This window comes from Amaranthus tricolor, chromosome 9, assembly GCF_026212465.1.
Source record: "Amaranthus tricolor cultivar Red isolate AtriRed21 chromosome 9, ASM2621246v1, whole genome shotgun sequence".
In the NCBI taxonomy this organism is placed as follows: Eukaryota; Viridiplantae; Streptophyta; class Magnoliopsida; order Caryophyllales; family Amaranthaceae; genus Amaranthus; species Amaranthus tricolor.
In genome coordinates this window covers 28,147,182-28,167,561 of record NC_080055.1, presented here as the reverse complement: position 1 = coordinate 28,167,561, position 20,380 = coordinate 28,147,182, and the positions used below count along the sequence as shown (strand labels likewise).

General features: G+C 35.8%; 2 protein-coding genes and 2 non-coding genes across 4 annotated transcripts; 2 read left to right on the top strand and 2 right to left on the bottom strand.

The window, feature by feature from the left end:
* Positions 1–613: 613 nt before the first annotated feature.
* LOC130823619 (starch synthase 3, chloroplastic/amyloplastic) lies at positions 614–13,857 on the top strand. The gene is made up of 16 exons (XM_057688308.1): positions 614–1,123; positions 2,208–2,271; positions 2,378–3,991; positions 5,047–5,261; positions 5,728–5,998; positions 6,380–6,555; positions 7,636–7,743; positions 7,899–8,008; positions 8,141–8,246; positions 9,337–9,507; positions 10,110–10,238; positions 10,862–11,044; positions 11,120–11,251; positions 11,362–11,473; positions 12,091–12,214; positions 13,490–13,857. Exons 1-16 carry the CDS (start codon positions 995–997, stop codon positions 13,620–13,622), a joined length of 3,777 nt encoding a protein of 1,258 aa, XP_057544291.1. The 5' UTR covers positions 614–994; the 3' UTR covers positions 13,623–13,857.
* A 128-nt stretch (positions 13,858–13,985) lies between these two features.
* On the bottom strand, positions 13,986–14,059 carry TRNAI-AAU (transfer RNA isoleucine (anticodon AAU)). The gene has a single exon. It is a non-coding gene; the product is annotated as a tRNA-Ile (tRNA).
* A 1,445-nt stretch (positions 14,060–15,504) lies between these two features.
* Positions 15,505–20,175, top strand: LOC130823451 (starch synthase 3, chloroplastic/amyloplastic-like). The gene is made up of 8 exons (XM_057688070.1): positions 15,505–15,516; positions 15,653–15,823; positions 16,425–16,553; positions 17,176–17,358; positions 17,434–17,565; positions 17,676–17,787; positions 18,405–18,528; positions 19,813–20,175. The coding sequence occupies exons 1-8, from the start codon at positions 15,505–15,507 to the stop codon at positions 19,943–19,945; spliced, it is 996 nt and encodes a 331-aa protein (XP_057544053.1). The 3' UTR covers positions 19,946–20,175.
* Positions 20,176–20,306: 131 nt separating this feature from the next.
* Positions 20,307–20,380, bottom strand: TRNAI-AAU (transfer RNA isoleucine (anticodon AAU)). The gene has a single exon. It is a non-coding gene; the product is annotated as a tRNA-Ile (tRNA).

The following is a 20,380-nucleotide window of genomic DNA, read 5'->3' as shown; positions in this document are numbered from 1 at the left end:
TTAGATTGATAAATATGGGTGGCGGAAAACAATGATAAAATATTGATTATTTCATTTTTCAATTTATGATAAAGCGAATTGTAATGTTTAGGAATTAAAAGACTTACTCATGAGAATAATAAGATATCCTAAATTCTTAATGGTTGAAAAATATTTTCTTTTATCCTTATAACGGACTTTTATAAATAAATATTTTTTGTTTATCTTAAGCTACCCATCAATAACAAAATTACTCCCAAGTATTATTTGAAAATTTGAAAAGAATAAGCAAATTAATATAAAAAATTCAAAAAATAAAAACTTCTAAACTTAATTCCCAAAAGAACCACTTTTTGCCAAGAACATTTTTTGACTCTTTTTACCAAGCTTTTTTGTTTACTGTTAATAACAGCCAACAACTCTGAATCTGTGCTCTAAGCAAAAAAAATACTTATTTTAAAAATTAAGTTTAAAAGTTACTTATTTTTTGAATTTTTCATATTAATTACTTATTCTTTTAAAATGTTCGCATTATTATGATTTTTTTAACAGAACTACTAACAAGAAAATTGGTGAGCTCACAAATATAAATCTTGGACAATTCTTACCCGTCAATTAAAATCATGGGCAGTAGGCAGAATAATTAACGGTGGAAAATGATGAAACACCCAAGTATGCAAAAGAATACCCCCCAAGATAAAACTCTCCAACATATGGCTCAAATTCTTAGGCCATGACTGATAATTCCACTCAGCAAGAGAATACAATGGTTTTACTACTAGCCAAATTTTGCCTGTCTTCTTATCTTGATATTTTTCCATTTGTTATTATTATTTAGTTTGTCAATAAAAAAAGTATATAAATAATAAATCAATCAAATTTATTATAATAAATACTTTCCAATTTTTAATTTTATTTTATTTACAAAATTCAATGAATGAACACTAATTAGAGGTGGGTATTGGAGTTTTTAATGCAAAGGAAGAAACTTTAAGAAAGCAAGCAAAGAGCAGCCATGGATGTTCCTTTACAAACTCAAAGACCAAATCTTTGGTGTAGACAAAGTTTTAGGCAAAATGCCCAATTGAATTTTAGACCATTTACTGGGTTTTTCCCTTTTAAATCATCTACTAGATTCTCTCAAGTAAGTTTTTTCTTTCTTTTTTTTTTTAAAATTTTTTTTTTTAATAATTTGTTTATGCATATGAATTTTGGACTTTTTTTTAATACTTTTATCCCTTTTAGTTTGACTGTTTTTGTTGAACTTTTTACATATGCTGTGCTGTAGATTATCCTTGCTTCAAATTTTAATGGGGATTTATGATTGGTTTAGTGATTTCATTTTGTTCCAATTTTATGCCTTATGCAAGTAGTTGTTTCAATGGAGATCTTTTAGTTGATTAATTAGTTGTTGTTTAATTTTGGAGTCGTGTATGATGAAATTCAGAATTTCACATATGATTTCTTGTTGCTATGGATTATGGAACTCAATTCTGTTGCAAGAATGGATTCCTAGTAATGTGGCAATGGATTATACCCTTGTCTATTCAATGTATTAGAGTATTGATTTACATGTTAAGAATTACCCAAAGCTGAGATCTTTTGTGCCATTCCTATATGTTGTGCTGTAAATTGTTCTTTTTGCAAAGGGGATTTTTGATTTAATTAAATTAATCATTTTAGTTTTGGGATTTGAAATGTAGACCCTATGTTTGTTGGAAAAAATAACCCATGTGATCCCATATTGAAAGTTTATAATGGTATTAGAGCCAACAATTTCCGATCAATTTGAAACAAAAAAAAATATTGTTCTTCCATACTAAACAATGTGTCGGTTCAAAAATAATGATGTTCCTGGCTTCTTGCCCGATAAAAAATGGGCTCACATTTGAGGAGTGTTGGATAAACAACCCACATGTGATCCGACATCGAAGATTTATCAATATTGTGCCTGAAAGCAATGAAGTGATCAACATGCTTATTTGATTATTCTTCCTTGTTCATTTTTTGGCAGTCTGTTCTTGTGGGTTGCTCGTATTTTAATGGCTTTCATCATCAATTTGTCATTATACCCAATATATGCCGCTCATAGAATCTATTTTGGCTATTATATATATCATATTTCAGGGGTGCAAGCTTAGTTTCTGAGCAATGATTCCTTGTTGTGATGTTGTCAGTTGTATATGAGCCTCAACTAACTTTGGTTCTGGTACATATTTTTGTCCCAGTTTTATTCTAGGAACCTCGAGTATTCAAGGAATGGGTTTTTCCGTCCATGTTCTGCTACCGGTGGTTAGTAGTGTTATGTTCTCACTTTCCTTTTCAGTTCGTTTTTGGAAGTCGTTTCCTTTTTTAGTTATTCAGACACTAACTTAGCAATGCTCATCGATTCTGATAGATTTTTCGAAGAAGAAACAAAAAAGATGGTCTACATCAAGGTCTAAAAGTCCAGCTCCAAAAGGATTCGTTCCAAAGGCTCCAGTTGGAACTAGCTCGCAGAAGAGGGATCAAAGGAATGAAGAAGACAGCAGCAGTTCAGTTTCTTCATCTCCCGAGCTTAGTAGGAGAGAATCTGATGTAGGAATTAGTAGTGGCAAGGAAAGTGAGCGATTAGAAGCTCCTCGAGTAAATAAGTTCGAACAACGAGAGGATGCAACTAATGGGAAAGTTGGAAATGTATCTGCAGCTAACGAAGCAGTCGTTGCTAGCGCAAATCCAATCAAGGAGATAGAAAATTCTAGTGGGTCTATCGGAAAAGAGAAAACTAGTGAGAATTTAGACGATGATCAAGAAACTTCCACTGAAAATGAAATAGTGGTTTCTGATACGATAATCAGTGATGAGAAAGAGAGTGACGAATCAAAGGTAATTGAGGATTTATCTTTGGAAAATCAGCAAAGCAATGAAGAAAATTTTGTGGGTGATACGAAAGTGTTGCTATCGGAGAAAGGGGTTTCCGATATAACCCCATTTGAGAAAAAGGTGATGGATTTAGTTAATGTTCAGGAGAATCTATCTATGACGAGCTACGAAACCGTTGAGTCTGACACGAATGTTACTGAAACCGAAACACTGGGGATCGGAAATGCCCCTGAAATTTTAGATAGTACAGTAGCTGATGATGATAATGTTGTGGAAACGGAGGAGTTGTGTTCTGATATGAGAGGTACTGTGTCGACTTACGAGAAGGAATTGGAAGAGTCTTTGCGGAAATTGGAGATGGAGAAAAAAGCACTCGTACGGAAACAAGTGATCGAGGAAATGGCTGAGGAGAATTTATCCAGTGGGAACAAAATCTTTATTTATCCTAGGTCAGCAAAGCCGGATCAAGATATCGAGCTGTTCATCAATCGGAGTCTTTCGACTCTTAAAGATGAGCCCGATGTGCTCGTCATGGGCGCATTTAATGACTGGCGGTGGAAATCATTTACCACAAGACTTCAAAAGACGAATCTCAAAGGCGACTGGTGGTCCTGTCAGATTCATGTTCCTAAGGAAGCATATAAGATAGATTTTGTATTTTTTAACGGGCGAGATGTTTATGACAATAATGGGAAGAAAGATTTCCACATAGCTGTGGAAGGGGGTATGGATGCGTACATTTTCGAGGATTTTTTGCTCGAGGAGAAACGTAAGGAACAAGAGAAGGTGGCAGCATTGGAAGCTGAGAGACAAAGACAAGCTGAGGAGCAGAGACGAAGGGAGGAAGAGAGAGCTGCAAGCGAAGCTGATCGAGCGCAAGCAAAGGTAGAAGTGGAGAAACGAAGAGGAAAGTTGAAAGAATTGATGGGTAAAGCTGTTTCGTCCCTGGAAAATGTCTGGTTTTTCGAACCTCGAGAGTTTAAAGATGGTGATTTGGTGCGTTTGTATTATAACAAGAGCTCTGGTCCACTCGTTCATGCCAAGGATGTTTGGATTCATGGGGGTCATAATAGTTGGAGTCATGGGCTCTCAGTTGTTGCTCAACTGGTGAAATCTGAGGAGAAAGGTGGTGACTGGTGGTATGCTGAAGGTATGATGATCCCTCTTTTGTTGTAGCACTAATCTATTCAACTGACTGTCTTGGAAATTTCTTTTCTTTTGGAAAAATTACCGCGAATAATACAACTTTTCGTTAATTTTCCTACAATAATACCAACTTTGATTAACCATAAATAACACCAACTAGGGGTTTTTTTTCTTAGAATAATACTAACTTTAGTTTATTAGCTAATTTACCAATTTTTTTATAATATATAATCTGCTATAGTTTGATTTTTAACATGTTAGGGATATTCTAGAGAAACATCCCCTAAGTCGGTATTAATCATTGTTAATTTAAAGTTGGTATTATTGTAGGGAAATAAGCAAAAGGTTGTATTATTCCTAGTAGTTTTCTTTTTCTTTTTTACCTGTCAGTATTTAAGCATAATTCATACTCCCTTTGTTCTTTTTTGTTCTTCGCATTTACTTTTTGCATAGTTTTCAAAGCAATTTTTAAACCTAATCTCTCTAATTATGCATGATAAAAAATTGAAAAAATGTATGATAATAAAGTATAGATTAGGACGTATGTAACAAGATCTCACAATCTCACATGGATACCTTATATGTTCTACATATCTCTCAAAAATCATAGTCAAACTCTTCTCTCCTTATAGTGGAATATTCCAAATGAAAAGAACATTACAGAATGGAGGGAGTAACATATCAAAAAAGTGTGTCTGCTTTTTCACATAATTAAACATAATTGATAACAAACAAAGGCAGTGCATTCTAATCATGGGAGGTTAACTTTCACCTACTAGATATAGATGGGTCACAAGGCTTCATCATATTCTATCACCCGAGTTTTAATGGTTTGTACTTTTAATGAGCTGATATTAAGCGTATCATAATGTATAAAAGCTGCGTTCTAGTCTCATGGTCTTGGTCGATATTGGGCAAAATACCTTATTTCTGCAATATGATTAGAAGGATCTTTAAGATGAACTAAAGGGCTAGTGGGCAAATTTTTTTGCGTATGTTGCATCTTTGAACTGTTTCTTACTTCCATATACTGATGCATTTGAGTGTTTCTTTGTTTAGTTGTTGTTCCTGATCAAGCGGTTGTCTTGGACTGGGTTTTTGCTGATGGTGCACCAAAGAATGCTTCCATCTATGATAACAACAAGCGCCAGGATTTTCATGCTATTGTTCCCTTGGCTGTGCCTGATGAACTCTTTTGGGTTGAGGAAGAACTGCGTATTTACCAGAATCTTCAGGAGGAAAGGAGATTAAAAGAGCAGGCAGCACGTGCCAAGGTAATCACTTCATCATTAAGCTTCATCAAGAGGATATCTTTTTACTAGTATGTTCCTATCACAACAACAACATTTCATTAACGCAATGTCATTAAATGGCTCCCACCAAGGGTGAGGTTTGGGGGGCCCAAATTGCACGCAACCTGACTCTTGTCAGTGATAGCAATAACAAAGAGGTTGTTTTCGATTGACCCTTGGTAATGATGTGCAACTTTACATAAATAAGAAGTGCACATGATTTAATGAGTCATTTCACTATAGAACATATTGTGGCTTTGACAACATCCGCAGTTAGATATTGGAACACCCTCTTACTCCTAATATTGCCGTATAAATCAAGTGCTAGTTTAGAATTTTAGATTTTGATGATACAGTTTCCTCCTCGAAAAGTTACTTATATGTGTCTTTTTGATTAATATGTATATCCCATGATAGTTGTGTTTTTTTTTTTTTTTTGGTGGGACAGGCTGAGAAAACAGCTCGCATGAAAGCTGAAACAAAAGAAAAAACTTTGAAGAAATTCTTGCAGTCTCAAAGGCACATTGTTTACACTGATCCCGTAGATGTACAAGCGGGACGAGATGTTACCGTGCATTACAACCCTTCTAACACTATTTTGCATGGGAAACAAGATGTTTGGTTTAGAGGTTCCTTTAATCGATGGACTCATCGCAGAGGCCCATTGCCTCCTCGGAAAATGTTACCTGCCGAGAATGGTTCTCATGTCCAAACAACTGGTAGGCCTAATAATCTTCTAAACCATATGCTTGATTTCCAATCACGGATCCATTTTCTTGATGTTGGTGGTGTCAATTTGCTTCTATATTTCTTGTTTGTCTGGTGAATTATATGGATGTCATTGTTTGTGCAGTGAATTATATGGATTGTACTTTGTTTCGATAACCTTGAGTTAGAACGTTAAACATCACAGTTGCTTTGCAATTGACATTTTGGCCCCTATTGTAATCAAGGCGTCATCGGAAGCATACATGATGGAAATTAATTTGATGCTTGAATTTTATTGTTCTTAGTAGACTTTTTAAATATTAAATATTGTAGTGGTTTTGAAACTGAGAGTTTAGTCCTTGATAACTCCTAAAGCAAAGTCGTCTTTGTAGTCAAGGTGCCATTGGATGCATACATGATGGATTTTGTTTTCTCTGAGCGGGAGGATGGTGGAGTTTTTGACAATAGAAATGGTATGGATTACCATGTACCAGTCTTCGGTGGGATAGCCAAAGAGCCTCCTTTGCATATCGTCCATATAGCGGTTGAAATGGCCCCTATAGCTAAGGTACAATTTTCATTGGGCTATTGTTGTTCTAGTCGAACCCATGTGTTGCTGTTAATGCTTTGGTATCTTTGTGTTATTTTTGTCGAGTGTTATTGCTTGTGTTCTAATAAGTTTTCAAATTTTCAAAGTGCTACAAGCCTACAACCATGGTGATAATTAAGGTTATGGGGTCGATGAAATTGTGTTGAGACATGTTACACGAAGTTCATTTTTGTTATTGCATCGTGGATGTGGAAAAATTCCATGTGATAGGAGAGTGATAAAAAGGAGTGGAGAAACGGACCCATGTGAATTGTGATGCGGGGAAATAAAGAGAAGGCACATGGGTTACGTTACTAATTTAGGCATTATTCAACTACTAAAAAACCACCCTAAAAGAAAGTGACACAACTAAAAACCATAGGAAGTATCGTGCTTTATTTTTTAGGAGGAAATGGGGTTCCGATGAGCTAATATTAAGATTATCCTTTAGAGTGTGTTTGGATGATATTTTAGGAAGGAAAGTCATACCAATTGCATTGGCGAAGAAGTTGTTTTCGATTTACACTTTGGTCATAGATGACTAAATTTTCTTTAGTAAGCCAGATATTCGAAAATGAATATGAACTAGGACTTAAACTAATAAAGTGGTGCCCTGTTTTCGGAATTACAATCAAAGGAGTTGAGTGATATGATGGACTGTATTTTCTTTAAGCTCAAGTGGCCCTTAATTTGCTTGGCGAGTGGATCAAACAGAAGCAGTTGTCCGCCTGCTAAAAACTTTATTTAACTAATCACGGCTTGCGCTGATGTAGTGCTCCTTTCTTCATCTAATGTGAAAGAAAAACTTAATATGAGATTGTTTATAAAGATGAGCCTTTTGTTTGCTTTTTAAGCCCAAGTTGCCTAATGCCTACCAGTGTCATATGATTCGCTAATTGCCTCGCAAATCGCGAATCGAGAAAAGAGAATTATGGTCGATTTTAGGCTATTTTTGAACCATTTCGAGTGAATTGCGAATTCAAAAGGCTAACTAACTAGAATATTATGTTCCACTGATGCCTACATACATGATAAATTGTTATCCTAAATCTGCTGCAGGTGGGTGGTCTTGGAGATGTTGTAACTAGCTTGTCACGTGCTGTTCAAGATTTGAACCATCATGTTGATGTAGTTCTTCCAAAGTACGATTGCTTGAACCTTAACCATGTAAGCAACTTTCCGATTTTTCTGTGCTTGCTCTTACCGAATCAGAATCGCTTATACTTTGAAGCTCTTCTAATTTCTGTTTATAACTTTTTTTTTTTGAAGTCTTCAGATTTATACGTTCTTGACTGTGAATTACTGTCGATGATTTGAAACAGGTGAAGGACTTCCATTACGCAAAGAGTTATTCATGGGGTGGTACCGAGATAAAAGTTTGGTTCGGGAAGGTTGAAGGACTTTCTGTTCACTTTTTGGAGCCGTTGAACGGGTAATTGATAACTTTTCTGTGTCTCAATACCGTTTTATGTTTGACTGCTTCTTGCAGTCTCTACTGTACAGTTGCTATGTGACTGCACACGATATGGTCATTTGCTGATGATTCCTTTCTTGTTTTGGACAGATTATTCCGTACCGGTTCTGTCTATATTGGTAGAAATGATGGTGAGAGGTTTGGCTTCTTTTGTCACGCTGCACTTGAGTATCTCCTCCAAAGTGGATTCCATCCTGTGAGTTTTGAGTACTTAATTTAATGGATTTCTTAAATCTCTTGGTTGTTTGTTGGGGTGTTCAATGGGCCGAATATGGGCCAGGTTGGGCTTAAACAAATATGGGTCGAATTGGATAAGGGTCCTTTTGAAATTACACAAATTCTTGTATGTGACGGTCTCACCGTGATACATGCCTCATACTTAGATTAAATAGCCCAATAATAGAAACTTTTAGTTGATAGGCTTCTTGTTTTGAGGTCGTCTCACCGTGATGCGGTCTCATACAAGACAGGCTGTTAAACTTAATATGGGCTTTACATGGTTTGGGTTTTGAAAGCCCGGCCCATTTTTATTAATAAAAAATTGTAATCCTTGTTGATCAATATATAATAATTAAATTATCATTTATAATAACTAAAAACGCTAATAATTCCCATTGGCATCCTCATATATAATACTCCCTCCAATTCACTACTAATTTCTCATTTGCTTTATGCTATTTATAAAGGCCCGTTTCCAACCCTTATTGAGCCTTTTAACGCCCACTTCATTTTAATTACAGTAGTGCTTGTTTTAGGCCCGATTCATTTTCAACCTGGCCCTTACAAAACTAGATAAGGGCTCAAAATGGGGGCTCGGCCCATCAAAAACCTTTATCAGGTTTTTACCTCCTTGACAAAAGCCCCCCTCAGTATCTTACTATCACATGGACCCTAGGCGAACCAAATCTATAATCTAAAGGTTTTCTGTAGACATGCAGCACCATAACAGTTTGATTGAAAAGTAATATATCTAATGGGCTTTGTCGGAATTAGGTATACTTATAATTTCTGGATTGTCCCATACTTAAACTCTTGGGACTATTTTATAAAATAGCCAAGTCGTACTCTTGGACAGGCATCTTTGTGCACGAGGGTTTAGTAGTCCGACTAACATAGGTCCGTTCTAAGCACCATATATATGACATGTAATGTAATTGCTGGTAGATTCATTACTTATCACAAGTTAAGTGCCATATTTTACTAGTCAATGTACGTGTTGTACGAGCTCTTGATTTCTCCCAATTTATCTAAGATGTCATATCTAATGTGTTCTTTCTTTTGTACAGGATATAATTCATTGCCACGATTGGTCAAGTGCTCCAGTGGCATGGCTTTACAAAGAGCATTATGGACAGTATGGTCTTACTAATGCTCGTGTTGTTTTCACTATTCATAATCTTGAATTTGGGGCATATTTCATTGGAAGAGCGATGGCATTTGCGGACAAGGCTACAACTGTGAGTATATACATTTGAATTTTGATTGGGTTTGCGGGAACAAAGAAGGAAAACTAATAGTAACATACTAGCGTGTGGCCTCACTTTCTATCCATAGTGTTAAAGTTGGAAGTTTCGAAATTGATGGAGGGGCGAGAATATAGTGCTATATGTCGCCTGCATGCTCGTATCTCTGTAAAAATTTTAAGCTTACCTCGAAAGGCCCCGACAACCTCAAAACCATCCACATTGGCCGTGAAAGCTGACCATTAAGTTGTACTTTATAGATCTCATATTAAACAATTCTAAATGTCTAAAAAAATAAAAAATTTGTATATACTAATCCATGTTGGAAATCTTACACTTGGATTAATCATCATCATTCATCAACCCAATATCCTGCTCGAAAAAAGGGTTTAGGTGAGGGAAGGTGACAAACAATCCATAGCGGTACTCCCTTCAAAGAAAGGCCAGAGAAATGTGGTCAATTTAACCCCCAAAAAGTGAGAGCCCTGCATAAAGAAGAATATGAGTTTGCCAAAAATGATTTTTGTGCTGGTGTTGATTTACATACAAATTTCAGCTCATGTGTTAACTGTTTGTTCGATTATGTATGTTATCAGGTTTCCTATACGTATTCAAAGGAGGTTGCTGGAAATCCTGCAATTGCTCCTCACCTGTACAAATTCCATGGTATATTGAATGGGATTGATCCGGACATATGGGATCCTTTTAATGATAAGTTCATTCCTGTGAGTTACTCATCCTCTTTTATGCTATAATATTTGTAAACCTCGACTTTGCTCTTGTAACTTTTTACAGGCTTTATTTTAAATTTCTTGAGAAATGATGTCGGAGATTTATATCCTAGCAGATTTTTATTCTATATTTTTGAAACATCTTTGACTACAGCAATTGACAGAAGCACCACTTTTTATCCCAACTACCTTTATTTGTTAATCTTTTTTTGGGGATAAACTGAATGAGCGCATTTCTCCTTGTCACGGGTATGATCAGTCCACTGCCCTCCTCCCTCCCAGACCCTGACTTGTGTGGGATATTGGGTTGATGGCGATGACTGTGACTACTATTATTAGTTACTTTATTCTAGTTGGTTGCTTAAAATGTGCCTATAGGCTATAGTAATTGACTCGCTTCGTCTATCAAAGATTGCAACTATGGCTATGCTTTACTCTTTTAGCTACCAAATACAAACTTAGGGTTTGGTAGGTGGTAAGAGAAAAAAAAGTGGCCCAAACTTTCTATTGTTGGAATTGAAGCAATCTCATTGGGACACCTAAATGAAATTGTTGTAATCTCAATCACCGCCTTTTGTTGGTCGGATATCAAATACCTGATAAATACATAATTTCAGGTATCTTACACATCAGAAAATGTTGTAGAAGGAAAACGAGCGGCCAAGGAAGCCTTACAACAAAGGCTTAACATAAAGAAAGGTGATTTCCCGGTTGTCGGAATAATTACTCGCTTAACTCATCAGAAAGGCATTCATCTCATCAAGCATGCTATTTGGCGCACCATAGAGCGTGGTGGACAAGTACTACTACTGTTTTTGCTTGGCTTTCCTAAATCATCATTCATAGAAGTTGGTTTTAATGCTTCCCTTTTGCAGGTTGTTCTGCTGGGTTCTGCTCCGGACCCGCGCATACAGCAAGAATTTGTTGATCTGGCAAATCAGTTGCATAATATGCATCATGACCGTGCTCGCCTTTGTTTGACTTACGATGAACCTCTTTCACATTTGGTACATAATACTTAGCTCAAAGTTATCGTTTTTTCTTTCATGTCATCTTACCGGTAATCGAAAAACATTTTGCAACTAACCCTACTCATTTCGTACGATTTCTCGTGTAGATTTACGCTGGCTCAGATTTGATTCTCGTCCCCTCAATATTTGAACCATGTGGCCTTACGCAGCTTGTTGCTATGAGATATGGTTCAATTCCCGTTGTTCGTAAAACAGGAGGTATGAAGCATTTTTTATTTTTTGTGTCATACCCAGCAAACTCGTCAAAAAGTTTTCTATGTAATACACGCAAAACTGAACTAAAATCTCCCAGAAATGAGATCGGTCAGCTAGAACCTAACCTATTTCAAAATCCAACAAAAAATATCTGAATATGCTAAAGATTAGATTGACGAACCCAAACCTGTCATGGCCAAATAATCTAAATTGCAATTCGACTGTGTGCTTCATCAATGATAATTTAACTAATATAAATTGATCAATGGAGATTATAATAAATTTTAGTAATGAAAATAGGCCGGGCTTTAGAAGCTGACAGTCCGGCCCAGGTAAAGCCCATATTGAGTTTAAAGGGCTCTTATCCAACCTGTCCCATATTTGTTAGGCCCAGCCATTATCCGGCCCATTGAACACCCCTGAATGTGAATATATCAAGTGCATCACTGTATAGTGTAATCCTGCTCAATTCAACATCTTTAAAAGCAAATATTTTGTTCTGTTCATGTTCAAAATATTTTGTATTAGGTGTTCAGTCTTTTGATGCTTTGTCTTTTATATCGTTTATTCGTAATATACCTCATAATTAGACGTTCACATGTCTTTTCATGTTTTTCCAGGACTTTACGATACTGTATTTGATGTTGATCATGACATAGAGAGAGCAAAAGCGCAGGGTTTGGAACCGAATGGATTCAATTTTGAGGGAGCTGATCCTGCAGGTGTCGATTACGCTCTTAATAGGTGAGTACATTCGGATATTTGCTCCATTGGAGTTTTTATTTTAAGTTCCAAAGTGATCACCCAAAGACTTTTATATGATCTATGTGGATTAATGAAGCAATTTCCTAGCTTGAATTTAAACGTCCTAAAACGAGAACAACTCATTTTCCTCCCGATTTTTTTTTGTTAATTTGTTACATGGACCTGATAAAACTTGCATGATCTAAAATGACCAAGAGCCAACTGGAAGTGATGCCCATATATACGACCGTTATGACCCAGAGTGAAATCGTCTTGAACCCAACTAGTATAGTCGGTATTATTATCAACTTTCCATAATAAACCAATTGAATATGACCCAATAATTGAAGGCTAACTGAATAACTGGTTTGCCACCTTTACGGAGCCGAGGGTTCTATTGGGCGCGACCTCCTTATCTCCTTTGATAAGAGTATGCTATGCCGACATCCAACCCTCCCCAGACCCAGATCATGACTTCTGTGAGCAGGAGCGAGATATACTAGGTATAATAATGATGATGATGAGTTATGGACTTATGGTCCTATGGGTGTTTCACAATTTCCGCTAACAAGTACAGAAGAGATTGAAGCTGTTCTTGAGCTCTGTAGACTTCTAGTCCGATTTAGTGTCTGCGGGCCGCCCCGTTCATTTTTGGACCTCAGAGCAAAAGATAAAAGGGCCCCTAAAAACTTAAGGCGTAATGACTAATATATACATTTTTTGTTTTTTATTGTTAATATATAAACTAAGAACTCATATTACTTAGCAAAAAATGTAAGTTATATATAAATTTAATTTAAATTAATATCACTTATGTACATAAAAATATGTTTTTTGGGCCCTAAAATTTTGGGGCCCTAGGCGGTAGCCCGCTTTACCCTTGCCAATCGACGAGCCTGAGCTTTATATTGTGTCAGTATGTCTCAAATGAACATTTTAAGATCAGGAACACCACTTGACTACTGAGGTTTTTTCTAAGGATTCATTTGTGAATCTTTCTCGAGTTGAGGACTCTTTGGCTGCACTCTCCTTTATGGGTATGAGTTGCCGCTTTCCTTTCCTCCCCAGACCCTGATCGTAGTTTCCTATGAGCGGGATACAATGGGTAAGATGATGATGATGAGATTAGGAATACCACTTCCAAGTATACATGACTTCATGTGATTTCAATGATCAGGATCACCTCGAGTGTCAATGTACATTCTTTACCTTGGCAATGGCACATATCCAATATCGTTTGTTCTACAATGCTTACTCTCTAATGAACATTTTCAGGGCGATATCATCTTGGTACGATGGAAGGGAGTGGTTCAACGGATTACAAAAGCTCGTGATGGAACAAGACTGGTCTTGGAATCGACCAGCCCTCGAGTATATGGAGCTTTATCACGCGGCACGCAAGCAATGAGGAGGTCAATATCTCTTAGGCAAACAAGTTTAGAAAACACAGATATCTACAGATTGTACAGGCTCAGTAATTTATTTGCTGATAAGTTTTTGTGAACTCAAGCTTAGTCTTGAATTTGATATCATATTCATGGATCATAATAATGTGAAATACCAAAGTGTTTGGTATACACTTTATAATTATTATACAATAAATGGAACAGTTCTTCATTATCAATAAAAATGATTCATTTTTTATTAATCTTGTATTTAACTATTTCCATTTCCTGTTTTTGTATAATAATGAATAAATAATTCACATAGTATTAACAAAAAAACAATAGCCTAAGCTAAAATATTTATAAAAAAATGATTTTTAAAAATTTGGCCCATGCAGGTCTCGAACCTGCGACCTTCGCGTTATTAGCACGACGCTCTAACCAGCTGAGCTAATAGGCCGTTGTTGACGTTAATCTTGTGGTTTACGTATATACACACTAACTCCAATTACTTTGTAATTTTGGTTCGTCCTTTTAACTTCAAAATATTTTCATTTGAATAATTCTTATTCTCATGTGCATCTTTTATTTTTGGAAAACTGTCAGAAAATATCTCATAAATTTTTTTTCAAATGTACATAATAAAAAAAGTTTTGTCAAAAAATACCAATTACTTTTTTTTCTTTTCCAAAGAGTACTAATTAACGTTTTTCTTCAATTGACTGTCAAATATAACGGTTGAATGGTCAAAATCAAAATTTTTTTTTCCTCATCTTCAATTTTCTCACTATCTTCTGCCTCTACTTTTTACTCAAAATCGAAATTAAATTGGAAAAGAAATAAAAGATGAGTAAGAAGAATTTTCGTTTTTGATCAGTCAACCTTTATATTTGACGGCTAATAGAAGAAAAACCTTACTTGGTACTCTTTGGAAAAGAAAAAATTTTATTAGGTATTTGTTGGCAAAACGTTTTTTATTAGGTACTTTTTGATAAAAAAATTTTATTATATACTTTTTGACAATTTTTCTTTTATTTTTTTCCCTTTTAATATTTTCACATACTTCTATAGCCACTACTTTCTTGATTTTTATATCATTTGACACTTGTATTAATTTCATTGGAAGTGAAAGAGTATTTTGTGGTGTATATTTATCTATCTATAAACCTTTACACTGTTATATTTTAGTAATTTTACTTAGTTTACAAATTAAAAAATTTTGGTTTAATTTTTCACTCAAATTTTGTCACTGAAATCTAAAATTCTTTGACTAATTCTTTGTTGAGACCGTTTCACAGTAAAACGACTTATATTGGCTTAATCTAAAATTATAATATTTTTAAAAAAAGATAAAAGCAAAAAAGATAAAAAGCTATTTTAGGAAATTAATATAAAAAATCAACTAACAATTTTTTTTAAATGAGCCGTTTTTTTTAAACCTGTTTTATAGTGAAAAGGCCTTATACAAAACGATCTAAAATTCTAAATAGGTCCAAAGGGAGATAAGTGAGTAGTAACTTTATTAATTAATACTCCTAAAATTATAATATTTTTAAAAAAAGATAAAAGCAAAAAAGATAAAAAGTTGTTTTAGGAAATTAATATAAAATATCAACTAACAATTTTTTTTTAAATGAACCGTTTTTTTAAACCCGTTTTATAGTGAAAAGGCCTTATACAAAACGAGTTAAAATTCTAAATAGGTCCAAAGGGAGATAACAGTGTAAAGTAATATATCTAATGGGCTTTGTCGGAATTAGGAATACTTATAATTTATGGATTGTCCCATACTTAAACTCTTGGGACTATTTTATAAAATAGCCAAGTCGTACTCTTGGACAGGCATCTTTGTGCACGAGGGTTTAGTAGTCCGACTAACATAGGTCCGTTGTAAGCACCATATATATGACATGTAATGTAATTGCTGGTAGATTCATTACTTATCACAAGTTAAGTGCCATATTTTACTAGTCAATGTACGTGTTGTACGAGCTCTTGATTTCTCCCAATTTATCTAAGATGCCATATCTAATGTGTTCTTTCTTTTGTACAGGATATAATTCATTGCCACGATTGGTCAAGTGCTCCAGTGGCATGGCTTTACGAAGAGCATTATGGACAGTATGGTCTTACTAATGCTCGTGTTGTTTTCACTATTCATAATCTTGAATTTGGGGCATATTTCATTGGAAGAGCGATGGCATTTGCGGACAAGGCTACAACTGTGAGTATATACATTTGAATTTTGATTGGGTTTGCGGGAACAAAGAAGGAAAACTAATAGTAACATACTAGCGTGTGGCCTCACTTTCTATCCATAGTGTTAAAGTTGGAAGTTTCGAAATTGATGGAGGGGCGGGAATATAGTGCTATATGTCGCCTACATGCTCGTATCTCTGTAAAAGTTTTAAGCTTACCTCGAAAGGCCCCGACAACCTCAAAACCATCCACATTGGCCGTGAAAGCTGACCATTAAGTTGTACTTTATAGATCTCATATTAAACAATTCTAAATGTCTAAAAAAATAAAAAATTTGTATATACTAATCCATGTTGGAAATCTTACACTTGGATTAATCATCATCATTCATCAACCCAATATCCCGCTCGAAAAAAGGGTCTAGGTGAGGGAAGGTGACAAACAATCCATAGCGGTACTCCCTTCAAAGAAAGGTCAGTGAAATGTGGTCAATTTAACCCCAAAAAGTGAGAGCCCTGCATAAAGAAGAATATTAGTTTGCCAAAAATGATTTTTGTGCTGGTGTTGATTTACATACAAATTTCAGCTCATGTGTTAACTGTTTGTTCGATTATGTATGTTATCAGGTTTCCTATACGTATTCAAAGGAGGTTGCTGGAAATCCTGCAATTGCTCCTCACCTGTACAAATTCCATGGTATATTGAATGGGATTGATCCGGACATATGGGATCCTTTTAATGATAAGTTCATTCCTGTGAGTTACTCATCCTCTTTTATGCTATAATATTTGTAAACCTCGACTTTGCTCTTGTAACTTTTTACAGGCTTTATTTTAAATTTCTTGAGAAATGATGTCGGAGATTTATATCCTAGCAGATTTTTATTCTATATTTTTGAAACATCTTTGACTACAGCAATTGACAGAAGCACCACTTTTTAACCCAACTACCTTTATTTGTTAATCTTTTTTGGGGATAAACTGAAGGAGCGCATTTCTCCTTGTCACGGGTATGATCAGTCCGCTACCCTCCTCCCTCCCGGACCCTGACTTGTGCGGGATATTGGGTTGATGGCGATGACTGTGACTACTATTATTAGTTACTTTATTCTAGTTGGTTGCTTAAAATGTGCCTATAGGCTATAGTAATTGACTCGCTTCGTCTATCAAAGATCGCAACTGTGGCTTTGCTTTACTCTTTTAGCTACCAAATACAAACTTAGGGTTTGGTATGTGGTAAGAGAAAAAAAAGTGGCCCAAACTTTCTATTGTTGGAATTGAAGCAATCTCATTGGGACACCTAAAAGAAATTGTTGTAATCTCAATCACCGTCTTTTGTTGGTCGGATATCAAATACCTGATAAATACATAATTTCAGGTATCTTACACATCAGAAAATGTTGTAGAAGGAAAACGAGCGGCCAAGGAAGCCTTACAACAAAGGCTTAACATAAAGAAAGGTGATTTCCCGGTTGTCGGAATAATTACTCGCTTAACTCATCAGAAAGGCATTCATCTCATCAAGCATGCCATTTGGCGCACCATAGAGCGTGGTGGACAAGTACTACTACTGTTTTTGCTTGGCTTTCCTAAATCATCGTTCATAGAAGTTGGTTTTAATGCTTCCCTTTTGCAGGTTGTTCTGCTGGGTTCTGCTCCGGACCCGCGCATACAGCAAGAATTTGTTGATCTGGCAAATCAGTTGCATAATATGCATCATGACCGTGCTCGCCTTTGTTTGACTTACGATGAACCGCTTTCACATTTGGTACATAATACTTAGCTCAAATTTATCGTTTTTTCTTTCATGTCATCTTACCGGTAATCGAAAAACATTTTGCAACTAACCCTACTCATTTCATACGATTTCTCGTGTAGATTTACGCTGGCTCAGATTTGATTCTTGTCCCCTCAATATTTGAACCATGTGGCCTTACGCAGCTTGTTGCTATGAGATATGGTTCAATTCCCGTTGTTCGTAAAACAGGAGGTATGAAGCATTTTTTATATTTTGTGTCATACCCAGCAAACTCGTCAAAAAGTTTCTATGTAATACACGCAAAACTGAACTAAAATCTCCCAGAAATGAGATCGATCAGCTAGAACCTAACCTATTTCAAAATCCAGCAAAAAATATCCGAATATGCTAAAGATTAGATTGACGAACCCAAACCTGTCATGGCCAAATAATCTAAATTGCAATTCGACTGAGTGCTTCATCAATGATAATTTAACTAATATAAATTGATCAATGGAGATTATAATAAATTTTAGTAATGAAAATGGGCCGGGCTTTAGAAGCTGACAGTCCGGCCCAGGTAAAGCCCATATTGAGTTTAAAGGGCTCTTATCCAACCTGTCCCATATTTGTTTAGGCCCAGCCCTTATCCGGCCCATTGAACACCCCTGAATGTGAATATATCGAGTGCATCACTGAATAGTGTAATCCTGCTCAATTCAACATCTTTAAATGCAAAAATTTTGTTCTGTTCATGTTCAAAATATTTTGTATTAGGTGTTCAGTCTTTTGATGCTTTGTCTTTTATATCGTTTATTCGTAATATACCTCATAATTAGACGTTCACATGTCTTTTCATGTTTTTCCAGGACTTTACGATACTGTATTTGATGTTGATCATGACATAGAGAGAGCAAAAGCGCAGGGTTTGGAACCGAATGGATTCAATTTTGAGGGAGCTGATCCTGCAGGTGTCGATTACGCTCTTAATAGGTGAGTACATTTGGATATTTGCTCCATTGGAGTTTTTATTTTAAGTTCCAAAGTGATCACCCAAAGACTTTCATATGATCTATGTGGATTAATGAAGCAATTTCCTAGCTTGAATTTAGACGTCCTAAAACGAGAACAACTCATTTTCCTCTCGATTTTTTTTTGTTAATTTGTTACATGGACCTGATAAAACTTACATGATCAAAAATGACCAAGAGCCGACTGGAAGTGATGCCCATATATACGACCATTATGACCCAGAGTGAAATCGTCTTGAACCCAACTAGTATAGTCGGTATTATTATCAACTTTCCATAAAAAACCAATTGAATATGACCCAATAATTGAAGGCTAACTGAATAACTGGTTTGCCACCTTTACGGAGCCGAGGGTTCTATTGGGCGGGACCTCCTTATCTCCTTTGATAAGAGTATGCTATGCCGACATCCAACCCTCCCCAGACCCAGATCATGACTTCTGTGAGCGGGAGCGAGATATACTAGGTATAATAATGATGATGAGTTATGGACTTATGGTCCTATGGGTGTTTCACAATTTCCGCTAACAAGTACAGAAGAGATTGAAGCTGTTCTTGAGCTCTGTAGATTTCTAGTCCGATTTAGTGTCCGCAGGGCCGTCCCGTTCATTTTTGAACCTTAGAGCAAAAGATGAAAGGGCCCCTAAAAACTTAAGGCGTAATGACTAATATAATACATTTTTTGTTTTTTATTGTGAATGTATAAACTAAGAACTCATATTACTTAGCAAAAAATGTAAGTTATATATAAATTTAATTTAAATTAATATCACTTATGTACATAAAAATATGTTTTTTGGGCCCTAAAAATTTGGGGCCTAGGCGGTAGCCCGCTTTGCCCTTGCCAATCGACGACCCTGAGTGTCCGGGCTTTATATTGTGTCAGTATGTCTCAAATGAACATTTTAATATCAGGAACACCACTTGACTACTGAGGTTTTTTCTAAGGATTCATCTGTGAATCTTTCTCGAGTTGAGGACTATTTGGCTGCACTCTTCTTTATGGGTATGAATTGCCACCTTCTTTTCCTCCCCAGACCCTGATCGTAGTTTCCTATGAGCAGGATACAATGGGTAAGATGATGATGATGATGAGATCAGGAATACCACTTCCAAGTATACATGACTTCATGTGATTTCAATGATCAGGATCACCTCGAGTGTCAACGTACATTCTGTACCTTGGCAATGGCACATATCCAATATCGTTTGTTCTACAATGCTTACTCTCTAATGAACATTTTCAGGGTGATATCATCTTGGTACGATGGAAGGGAGTTGTTCAACGGATTACAGAAGCTCGTGATGGAACAAGACTGGTCTTGGAATCGACCAGCCCTCGAGTATTTGGAGCTTTATCACGCGGCACGCAAGCAATGAGGAGGTCAATATCTCTTGGGCAAACAAGTTTAGAACACAGATATCTACAGATTGTACAGGCTCAGTAATTTATTTGCTGATAAGTTTTTGTGAACTCAAGCTTAGTCTTGAATTTGATATCATATTCATGGATCATAATAATGTGAAATACCAAAGTGTTTGGTATACACTTTATAATTATTATACAATAAATGGAACAGTTCTTCATTATCAATAAAAATGATTCATTTTTTATTAATCTTGTATTTAATTATTTCCATTTCCTGTTTTTGTATAACAATGAATAAATAATTCACATAGTATTAACAAAAAAACAATAGCCTAAGCTAAAATATTTATAAAAGAATGTTTTTTAAAAATTTGGCCCATGCAGGTCTCGAACCTGCGACCTTCGCGTTATTAGCACGACGCTCTAACCAGCTGAGCTAATAGGCC